This window comes from Parus major, chromosome 2, assembly GCF_001522545.3.
Source record: "Parus major isolate Abel chromosome 2, Parus_major1.1, whole genome shotgun sequence".
In the NCBI taxonomy this organism is placed as follows: Eukaryota; Metazoa; Chordata; class Aves; order Passeriformes; family Paridae; genus Parus; species Parus major.
The window spans coordinates 29,564,376-29,576,662 of record NC_031769.1 but is presented as its reverse complement, the minus strand read 5'-3'; the positions used below and the strand labels follow the sequence as shown (position 1 = coordinate 29,576,662).

Sequence of the window (12,287 nt, the reverse complement as noted above, 5' to 3'; positions counted from 1 at the left end):
TCTGGAGACATTCAAAACCCAGCTGGACTTGTTCCTGTGTCACCTGCTCAAGGTGACCCTGCCTTGGCACAGGGATTTGAATGGTTATCTCCAGAGGTCACTTCCAACCCTAACAATTCTGTAGTTCTGTGAAGTAACTATTTTCTTTTTCTGACCAACGCTTTTTATGCAGTTATGCACTTCTTAATCAGTTCAGAACGTGCAATGGTTACAGAATGTAAACATTTCCTTAATGATCTCACAATTCATAACAAGCAAAGCAAACATCAGCATCTTTCCCTGTTGAGATTCAGCATTCACCTAACAGCTTTATAGATTAGCAAGAGCCTGGTCCCTGAAGGTTCAAAGTGCTGGGATCAATTTAATAGGCTACAGAGTTGCTGCAAATAGATGTTGCTATGCTGGAGGCCACACATTCATTGCATCATACAATATAAGGAAATACTCATGTGCATTGGTTCTACAAACAAACTCTATCCAAAGAGATTCCTCAGATAATGGTTGAATAAAACATAATTTTTGCTTGTTCCACATAAGGTCTTTCAATGGGCTTTCAGACAATTTAGTTTTGAATGGAAAGCAATTCTAAAGAAATAATTTTATTTTTTTTCACTTAACACATCCCATCATAAAAGTACTGAAATTTATCACCATGCACACAATCCTTTCTAAAGCATTTCAGAATTTTTCATTGACAGAACAAGCCATCCATGAAGTGGGTTGGCCTATACCATTCATCTGCAGAGTAGTACTGCTTTACCAGCTTGCCTCTCGCTTTTTCTTCTCTTTTTTTTTTAATATATTTATGTTCTGTGTAAACAGCATGTATGAATGTACATACACAAGCTATATATATATGTGTGCTAGATATATTGTAAAAAAAAAGTACATTCAAAATTTTGTTGAAACTTACAACCATGACCCAAAATATCAACATTTACCATATATTATGAAGATTTTCACAGGTCTTATGTACAAGACACACAGATTGGTATTCAAATGAGATAGCATCCTGGTGTTACACCATAGAAAAAAAAAGGGTTAGAAATACTGTCTGTATACTGTATGTTCTTAAAGCTCCCTGCTTAAAAATTATTTCAAACTGCCCTAACCACTGGATGTAACAGAATATAGCAACCTATTCCCTGAAGAAATTCAAGACTATCAGGAATAAAAAAGAAAAAGCACAAAACCCCCAATCTCTAACAGTACTGAACACTCAGACTTTTGCCATTTAAATTATAAGCCATAAATACAAGAACTACCTACCACAGGCTCACCATCACAGGAAGAAGCTGGTCATGTCACCAGTGATTCATTAATTTTTCTTTTGGAATACTAGGGACACGTGAACTGCTGGAGCATCTTACAAGTGAAACAATCACAACCTGATACATATTTTAGACCTAAGTTGGAACCTGAATCATTGGAATCATGGAGTCATAAAATAGTTTCTGTTGGAAGGGACCTTTTAAGCTGGATGGAACTGCCCTTCCATCTCTTCATCTCATAAGGTTAACCATCACAAAAAACAAACTCCACGAGAAAGGAAAAGTAGCAACAACAATTGCAGTGGGACGAAGACATTGGCCACGTATGAAAAAACATGCACACTTGAAGAGGACTGGAAAAGGGGAACTCAGTTACTATGGATGCAATAAGAAAATTTAGCAATGTTTATCTTCTAAAAAATTCCAATCTAATGTTAACTGCTCAGAGAAATTGCAGGCTTCTCCTAACACTCTGTTCCCTACCAGTCTATTACAGGGACTGCACTGAAACCAGAAATTTCACTGACTTCCAAAAGGTGACAAAGCACTGCACAAAACACATCTCAGCCTCGCCCACCTGGGGGACAGAAGAGATGCCACATGGGGACACTCATCCTCCTCCAGTTCACGGCATTAACTTTAAGCAGGATGCTTAAAGTCCAAATAAATCCTGCCTCACTGCTGTTTCACTGAGGGAAAGAAAAATGAGGATCCCAAGGCTGACACTGCCCTTGAATACTGCATTTCTGTACATGCCACAGAGGTGTATTGAAATGGTTGGTGAAGCAACTCAGAGTTTTCAGAGGCAAACTCTAATGATGGGGGACACCAAGGAGTAGATTTGAAGATATTTAGGCACCTAACTCCTACCAAAAGTGATGTTCCTGAAGTATCTAAATACCTTTACAAGTAATCTGATTATACTGAATGTTTCTCCTTTCTTGCATTAGATGTAGCCTGCAGAAACACACAATAAATATGTACTCATGTTTGCCATCTTTTTTCTTCATACCAATAAGAGTAGTGGAAAATTTACTTCCTTTTTGTGAGAGCCAATTTAATTTTTGGCTTTTTCCATAGACTGCAACTAACACAAAAGAAAAAACGTTAGAAAGATACCAAATCAGCTGGAGTATCTTGGCATTTGAACTGTAAGTTTAGGCAAGTACAAGATTATTTCCTATTAAGCACCACTGTGATCTAGATAAAGATGTGCCTTTCTGCTGAATGCCCTGTTGTGCTCTGTAGGGATAATTCACTGCATGCACCAAATTGCACCGTAAGAAAAAGAGGCCAAGTCAGAAACCCAGCTATGCTTTGATTCCATTTGATGTAAAAACTACTGCCAGTTTTTAATACTGCAATCAACAATTCTCAAAAAATGCTCACTGAATTAAATTTCTATGCAATAGGGCATGTACAGATAAATACTGCTCACGAAGCATTACGGTGTTTTCCCTGATGCTTTTATAGGCTGTTTGCACAAAACCAAAGCAGTCATAAAATAAGCCACCTGTAAAGGGTTATTTTACCAACAGCACTAGGAATAGATACTTCAAGTGTGGGTGAACAAAGTGTGAACCATATGGGACGTTGCAGAGATTTGAATTGGGGACTCTCGCTCCTCAAAAGAACTGAAGTCAAGGCATGTTCCATATGCAGCATTCTGTTTTCTTGGAAGTTTGAACAGCTACTGATAGTTCGCTTTCTATCAAGTGAACCTGCAGTTCAGTGACTCATTTTGCAGGCATTGAATAAAGCAGGCTCAGAGACCATTGTTAATTACGCATATTTAAAGCAGGAAGCTCTGCAAAGAATGCCTATTAAGGGCAAAGATGACTTTGCAGCTAAACAGAAAAATAACAGAATAGCAAAAGGATAGGAAGTCTTTCTTTAAAAGAAGCATTTATGCAAAGGCAGAAAATAAATTAATGTCTAATTACACATATTAAGTACTAAAACATTGCAAAATGCCTATTCATGTCAGAGCATGATGAATCAGTTTCTTAAAAAAACAAAAAACATATTTTAGATCTACTGTAGTATTATACTGGCTTTAAAATTCAACTGTGATAAGGTATCCCAAAATTGTCTTCTTTGCCTATACAGCCATCATCCTGTTTTATATGAAGTGTTGCATATCAGTCATTTGCCAAATTCATTTCATCAATACAAAGAATTATGTATTTCCTAGGAAAGCACAAGAGTGAGGTACAAATATAAACAAACTGACCTGGTGTTGTGGAGCTCATTGTTCTTAATGGAATGGTATCCTGTTAAAGTGTAAAGCAAACTGTGACAGAAGTTGTTCAGATATTGAGAATCTTCTGGAAGTGGGGTGAATCTGAGTAAAATAAAGAAGAAAAAAAACACCTTTGACTATTTGCTGACAACAAAATATTTTTAAAATAGTACAATGTCAAACACACTTAAACAGAAGAACATTTGAAATTTCTCACCCCAAAGGTTCTTTCTATAGTGTACTTTTTTGCTGCAAATTCAAGAGCTGAAGACCACTGAAAACAAGACTAAAATTCAGAAATCTTAAACCTTCAGAACAGCAGAAATTTGCATTTCAGCCCATCTATGGTCACATAACAACACCAAAAAGTAAAGGATGAACTTTCTCTCTCCTCTGTGATTATTTATATGATATAAAAGACATGAGGTACAAATATCTGGATTACATCCTTATGTCTAAGGAGTGGCCAACTCTCAGTTTTACTGCAGTCAGCATGGAAACATGAATGTGCAGAAACTGATCTGCATTCAAAAGTCCTTCTGGAATAGCTACTACTTCCTAAAGCTCCAGTGTCTGAACAGCTCATGAATAGAACTTGTTGAAATAATTAGCATAGCTGAAGGGATCTCCCATGACAAGCTAATGACATCTCTGACACCACAGAGAGCTGCTGCTGGCGTGGGCTGCTCCAGGGCAGGGCAAGGAAGGTTCTGCAACTTGGCTGAAATCCTTTCACAGTCCTGTGGCATTCTCAGTCCAATACAGAAGCAGAGGCAAAAATGTTCCTCTAATACTCCCATCTGCTGAAAGTTGAAAGCTATAGAGGCTTTCAGGGAACTAAAATATCTTTTCATTCAAGCATGATATAAACAGCATAATGAGAGAGAAGGTTGTAGTGCATTACGACTGTGACTATCCTATTCAGCCACTGCTCCTGAAGTATCTAAGTAGTCAAAGATATTCTTAGTGCTGAATATTTTAGCAGCTTTTGTCACTTTTTTTAAACTACCAACTGCACATTTAGTTTCAAGCTGAGCTCAGCCAAATTTGAGATAGTAAATTACATTTTAACCAAGTATAATCATTTAAGTTTAGCATCATTATCATTCAAGAATGGAAAATCACACATTTAGATAAGTAACTTCTGCTTTTATGCCCCCCAAAACAAGCTGGACATATACTGCTCAAATAGGCATGATATTTGAACACAACCAACACTCCAGCAGACAGCACCTGTAAAACCAAAATTCATGATACTTCATGAAAATCCTAATTACTTTCCCTTGTTTGCTTCATGCATCAAAATTCATCAAATATCAGATGGAACTGCTATAAAACTGAACAGACTCTACTGCTCTATCCAAATGTGCATTTGGGCAGATCCCTACTTTGGCTGCAGCAAGCATATAGCTCTAAGATTTATCAATAAAGTACAACCAATATGCAATTCAGCAGTTCTAAGATTCTATTTAATTTCACTGAGCTCATTATCATCTTTGCATCTACACAGATCATGAAAAAATATTTTCCAATGAATCCAACAACCATTTATTCAGTATCCAGCCTCAGTTGGGATGATGTGGCTTCTCTCAGAGAGTCGGAAATGGATACTGATGCATAACTGTGAACTTGAGTAAATTTTCAGCATACATTTAAAGTAACCGTAGTCCTTCTGAGTGTCAGGAAAATTCTGGGCATTAGGATTTGGCAATACTCTAATATTTGAAATTCATGTATAATACCCATAACTGAAACTATAATTTTGTCTGAGTTTGCTTTGTATAGACCTCCCATCTAAGTAAACATTTGAGCAGAGAACACGTGGTCAGTTCCAACTGCACTTTCAAATGGGTAAGCTTTCTCCTCACAAAGAAAACCTTCACTTTTTTCCCCCAAATAATTACTAATAATTGGGATAATTGTGCATGTGAGACAGAGAGGACAGTAGATGTGACTGGCACGCTCCTGTCAGTGCAAATATTCCATTTGAGTGATATTCCCTACTCAAAACAGTGGCCCCACCAATCCTGTACTGGGTTAGGGATACCTGCTGTGCTGAAACTGTAGAAACAAGCTGCTTCATAGCTCTTCCCTGCTCTTCCGGAGCAAGGAACATTTACCCTTGGAGAAGAATCAGGTTAGGGAAGATTTAAACAGGCTGGCCATACATAAGTTCATACAACCTGATGGAATGTATGCTCCCACGAATCCTGAGGGACCTGGACAGCATCACTGCAATGCCACACCCAGAACAGCTTTGAAAGGTCATGACTATCAAGGGAGGTACAAAAAGACTGTAAGAAAGCAAACATCTCTCCTGTCTTCAGGAAGGACAAGGAGAATACAGAGAACCAAAGGTCACTCTACCTCAACTCAGTGCTTTGGAAGGTGATGGGACATATAATCCTGGAAACAATCCCCAAGCACATGGACAGGAAGGTGGTGGGAAATAGGTGGGCTTTATTTATGAAGGAAAATCATACTTGACCCACATGATAGTTTTCTATAATCAAATAGTTAGAAAACAGGTGGAGGGAGAGCTGAGAATGTTGTTTATCTTGAATAAAGAAAAGCTTTCAGCACTGCTCCCCAGAACATCCTCACAAACTGAAACACAGGAAAGGGGACAGCAAGGTGGCTGCAAACAGCCTGCGCTGCCAAGCTCTATGGGTTGTGATCTGCAGGCCAAAGTCCAGCTGGAGGCCAGTCCCTTCAGTGGAGCCCCAGGGGTCAATGCTGGTGCCAGTACTGCTTTTCATTAAGCACCTGGCTCATGCTACAGAGCACAACCTCAGCAATTCTACGGACAATTCAAAATTGGAAGGAGTGGTTGACAGAGCAGATGGTTCTGCTATCGTTTAGAGGGACTTCAATGGGCTAGAGAAGCTGGATCTAATGAATGTGTCTGCCAAGGCTGGGGTGGGTGGCAGGGAGAAAAGTGAGAAACAGAAAAGGCCCAAGATCAGAGGAAAAGGAAAGCTCTATTGCAGAGTAACTAGGTAAAAGGCAGTAAAGAAGACAGAACAGGACTGTTCTCAGTGATCCCCAGAGACAGAAGAGGCAATGTGCACAAACTGAAATATGGCCAATTCCATTTAAACATTAGAAGGTACTTTTCCCGTTATTGTGGCTAAACATCTAAGAAATAGGCTGCCCAGCAAGTTTTCTGAGTTTCCATCTTCGGAGATTGTACGCAGTCTTGGGCAACTTGCTGTAGCTCACCTAGCCTAGAAGAAGGGCGTGGACTAGGTACCTCCACAGATCTGGAGATGCTTTGTGATTACGTAATTTTTCCTTTACAAGATCACCAGGGACAGCATCAGCATTGAATATTCATTGCAGTTAAACCTAGTGAGATTAATTCCAGGATAAGAAAGAGTTCTGCTGGGATTTCCATAAAAAGATTTCTGTTAAGGAATTTTGTAAATTCAACTGTACTGGTAGTCTTATATTTAATGAGGTGGCAGTTGGCATCCTTCCTGATACTCTATTTCCATATATTTCATATAAATGCAAAGCTTTCACTAAGCTGAATGTTGTTGTTCAGGTTCAGTTTTAACAACTCCTTGTAAATATGATACAAGGCTCACATTATCAAAGCTCCCATTTAAAATATAAAAAATTCCACATTACCATATACAGAATTATATTCAAAACACAGACACTTTCATTCAAATACATTTCTACTGATAAGTTGACATGCTTCATTTCTTTTTCTGAAGGAATGTCATAGTGCAAATTAGACATTACGAATTGCAGTGCCACGTATTTTTTCATGTTAGCACACACAAAATTAAAAAACAAACAGCACAGGCCATTGTGCATTAAAATTTCATGAGGGGTGCTTTGCTCATTGGGAGACAAATTTGTTCTCCCTCTCCACCCACAAAAACCAGCACACAATTCCTGAAGATACAGCAAGGGGCTCCAGGATTCAGGGGGGTCTAAGTGTACCTCCTAAGGTACTACACTTCAACATTTACTTCAGCAACTTCAACTGTTACTTCAACAGTAAGAGTCTAAGGGTGTGTTTGGTTTTTTATTTTCACTACATTTTAACTGAATGATAATTCATCCTTTGCCCATTATTAAGCTGGCATTTTAGTCTACAGTACAATATGCAGCAAATTAAGTTCTACCTTCATGTGTATTACTGGAGGTGATGCTACACATTAGTGACTTGCATTTGCTCACCCAGGAACCATAAAACTTCCCCTTTTTCTTCAAAGGAAATTCAACAGCTCATACGCTTCAACAACTAATGCACCTTTGAAATTGCTACAAAAGAAGAGTGCAAGATGGAATGTAGGTTTTCATGCCCACCAGCCACCACAAACCTTATGTTTCTCACAACTACATTGTAGGTACAGTATTTTCTAAAACAAATAAGCATTTCAAGTTAACACTATCCCTTTAAACTGTCATCTTTCACTGTGTTGTCCCAAAACTACTACCCACTGCCTACATTTTTTCTATCTTGTGCCTATACTTCAAAATTCTTCTGGGAATTGAGTTTCTGAGACAGGATGCAATGAATTCAAATTCACAGAATTCAGATGAAAAATATATTTTTACTTCTATTTTCCCTGCACTCAAGATGAATTTTTCATGAGAACTTCTGAAATTAATCCATAGTTTTCAAAACTATATCCTGGAGGCACCTTCCAGATCTTTCTCTTCCAGGAGGATTTTTTTACCTAAAATATCTTCATTTGCAAAGGGGTCTAGAAAATCATTATGAAAGATTTTGTGGATAAAAATATACAATTATATGCTTCATTACATTCTGAACATGACAGGTCAGCACCCTTAATAATACATCTCGTTGTTTCTCTGCTGCATATATTGTTTTAAAATAGCTTTCAGTTACTTAGAAACAGAATTGTTGTTTGGAATTGAGATTAAAATGCTGGAGGCCATTAAGTGTCACAAGTGCTCAAGTGTCACAAGAAAGAAATATTCCCTTCTCACATTTAACAGCTCGTGTATTAAAAAACCAAACATGTAAAACAGCTGCAAGAATTAGTACAAATTCTGTTGTCCAATGAACAGTTCAGCAAAAAGCTCAATTAAAAGAAATATGAAAGCTTAAAAACAAAAAAACCCCAAAATAATAGTTGTTCTCTCTAGAATATGAAAAGCATGATGTTTAAAAAAAATACATCTTTCTAAATGAAAGATATTCTTCAAAAGAAAATTGTTGAATAGGTATTCATACAGTATCTAATGAAAATCAGAATAAAAAGAGATCAAGCTATAGATCTTAGAAAAAAAAATAAAATAATAAAAAATAATAATAAATGCACAACAACATAATGATTGGAAGACAAACCACAATGAACTTTTACTGAACTGATCTGCATCCATGTAAGCCCATGAAACCCAGAGTGCCAAACTAAACCCTTCTAACCTTGTATCAAACTTCTAAATTTGATTAGGAAGTGAGCTGGCATATGGTGGTAAGCTGTTAAGGAATGGTGTGAATTCCAAGACTTAAGTACTTAAAGTACTTAAAGGCATCAATTCAAAAAGCAAATGGCTATAATTGGTTTAAAAATGTAGAATAAGTGAAAGCTAAACCAAAACCAGGACATCAGCAGCACATGCAATTATTCAGTGACTTTTATATGCAAATCCACTGCCGATTTGCTTGCAGTAAAAGACCAAAGTCCAGTCCAATAGACTTTGGGGTATATAACTGCCTTCAGTGGGAATTTAGTGGTTCCATAGCAAAGCCTTCAGAAGCCAGAGCTCAGTGCAGGATTAAGTATTTTAACATAAGGTATTGTGCTGGTTTGGTTTAAGGCATCTTAATTAGGAATCTACTTAAAGACATTTTAAAGTCTGTACCAATTTTGCAGTACATACCTTTGAGAATTTTGTATTAAAGAACCACTCCAGTAGCAAGTACTGGACTGTCATACTCTTTATATTTCCCCAACAAAGTAATTTTTGATGCAGTGCCTAACAAAACTTACAGAATCTGTAAAGAATCCTCGGCTATACTTCTTAAATGCAGCTATTTATTTTGACCAAAAGGTTAAATCACTATGTTTTAGCAATTACTCATGTGCAATATTAAGCAGTGTTGGACCTCACACATGCTATGAGCACACAGCTCACATAGCTGTGAGAGGCTCAGACTTCTTCCAATAAAATAAATTCTGCTTTCTGAAACTCTTTTAAGAAAGCAATAAATCCATACACCTATTTCAACAACCTCTTTTACATTCACTGTCTACTACAAAGATGAAGCAAATGAGTTTTCTAAAAATCAAGATGAGATGATGTCTTCCACTAAAAAAGAATCCAAGGCCTCAGTCAACAGGATTAAATAATATGCTGCTAAACTGCTGGCTGGACTTCTGCTATGCCAGTTACAACAAATTGGCAGAAGCTTCTGCTCCATTTCCCAGTGAAATCAGTTAGAAATACAATATAGCTTAAATAAAAATAAAAATAAAAAAAAAGCCAAGCAACCTCTTTTTCTTTCAGCCTCATCAGGATTTGGAACTTGTTCACCATACAGCTGCAGAAATATTTCTACTGCAGCTTAAGTTGTTCTGTCTTCCTCTTTCATGCCAGCCCCTTGTCTGCATTAAAAAGAGTGCACATCCAGATGTGCCCTCACAAAAATAAAGCCAATGTACAAGATTTGCCCTGTATCAAGTACAACCAGGCAGTAGCAGATACCACAGCAGGTGAGGGACTGGCCTATACAATGCTTTCATAGCAGAAAAAGAAAATATGAGACAGACCTGTTTAGGTCTGCATTTTGATTATTTTTTTTTTTAATTATGCCAGATTTTAATCAGTACTAAAAATGAAAACAACTTCTTATAAGCAAAAATCAAACTTAAAATTCAGAGTTCACTGAAGCACATAAGGAAAGAAACAAAGAAACAAAAGCCTTTTCCATTGGAACAGGCTGTCCAGATGTCATCGCCACCCTTGGAGATATTCAAAACCCAAGTGAAAATAGCCTTGGTCTACTGTAGCTGACTGTGCTTTGTTGACTGTGATTGAATCAGAAAATCTCTAGAGATGCTTTCCAGCCTCAGCCATTCTGCCACAAGACACACAAAGAACAGTCCTTGGAGGTCTGTATGGAAGTGGGTACAGCCCTCTCCCCTTGCGCAAGAGCGTGGAGAAACTTTCACCACATGAATACAACTGGAAGAAACAATCTGTCTCTTAAAACTTCTCAAAAATCTGGACAGAGTGAGCCACAAAAACAAGCTACAGAGTCCAGATTACTTTGAAGAAAATCACAAATTCTAAGTTTATTTTATTTTGACTCTCTTCCCAGCACTATCAAAACTAATTATCCAAGCTCCTGGTAAGAAACCATCAGACAACTTATGCACTCAGTTTAGAAATGCTTTCTAAACTCTTAAATTTACCTTTGAAAAATTTTAAGTGAACTTCCGTGGTGAGCAAAGGCAAAGTTAAGTGACAGCTGGAGTACAGACTAACCTGAGCACTGTGAGCCCTGCACTATAAAGCCATACTGTGCATAATTCAGGGAATATTGCAGGGAGGCTACACTCCAATAATCAACAATTTAGTATCAATCATCATTAATAAGTTAGTCACTAGTAATTAAAACAGAAAAGAAATAAAAAAATCCCAAAACCCACCCTTTCAAGAGATGTGAAAACAAACAACCCTGGTGTGTATACACCTCTCTGCCTGCTGTGTGTCCAAGAACATTCATTTCTCTAAAAATGCTTGAGATTAAGTGTAATTTTAATCCATGGAAACTATTAACAGTGGGTTACAGTAGAGGGAAGGAGAGAAGGAGACAGACTATTTATTCTATGTCTGCATAAACACAAAGAATAATATAAAAAAAACCAAAACAGTACACCACACATTCTTAATAAATAGCTGTGCACAAGAACAAAAAAATCAATAGGTAAACATTACATTAGATATAACTTTTCCCATGGGTTCAGGTAAACATAGTTCAGTGCACTAGAACTACAAACTTGTTCATTCAAAGGAACAAGAAGTAGGCCATGGACAGAACAATTCTAAAACTCTTTGAGCCTATAATATGCAGCTCACAGTACTTCAGCTTTGGTTTATGTTTGCCTTTTCACCAGATGAAAACCAATTTTCTATCAACCATTCCCCCTTCTTTTTTCTTGAACTGAACTGTATTCCAGCTATTGTTGACCTTGTTGCACAGTGTGGTAACTGACATATAGCTACCTATAAAGAATCAGAGACAGCAACACAATTTTCCCCTGTTCCTTTTTTTATCCTGGGTCTTTTCAGATGAAGGGCAGTATAGCAACTAGTTTTTTATGTTTTAAATTTAACCTGAGATGCACAGCACGTGAATATTAACCACAGCGGGACTTTGTAACTAGAACGTATCAGAACATCAAAGCTTCCTTCATACAAAAAACCACTTTTGCATTTCTGCATCATTGTACTAATTTAGAATAACAGAACACCTCCCATGAAACAAGAATTAACAGCCTCTCTATGGAAGTTCATCTGTTTTAGACAGACTCAACAAGAAGAGACTACTTGTCTAGAAGGGAAAGCCTCCAAAGGGAGTTTCAGATGCTTGGCCTGTGATCTGAATAGCTCTCTGAAGGAATCAGTCTTGCTTTCCTTTACAGCTCTTAAAGAAAACTTGAAAGTATGTAATGGTTAAGTTAAAAGGAAAAAATATAATAAAATTTTAGAAGAGCAACTTCATGTATAAACTTCCTCTGACATTATAAAAATTTAATTTGGAATCCCCAAAATTTACCTTC

General features: G+C 37.3%; 1 protein-coding gene across 2 annotated transcripts in view; it reads right to left on the bottom strand.

Moving 5' to 3' along the window:
• Positions 1–12,287, bottom strand: part of HDAC9 (histone deacetylase 9) — a 457,012-nt gene that overhangs the window by 418,386 nt on the left and 26,339 nt on the right. For both annotated transcript variants that reach the window (XM_015618303.1, XM_015618309.1), the window contains exon 2: positions 3,505–3,615. In XM_015618303.1, the coding sequence (XP_015473789.1) occupies positions 3,505–3,523 (19 nt within the window). In that variant the 5' untranslated portion in view covers positions 3,524–3,615. The remainder of the gene's footprint in view (positions 1–3,504; positions 3,616–12,287) is intronic.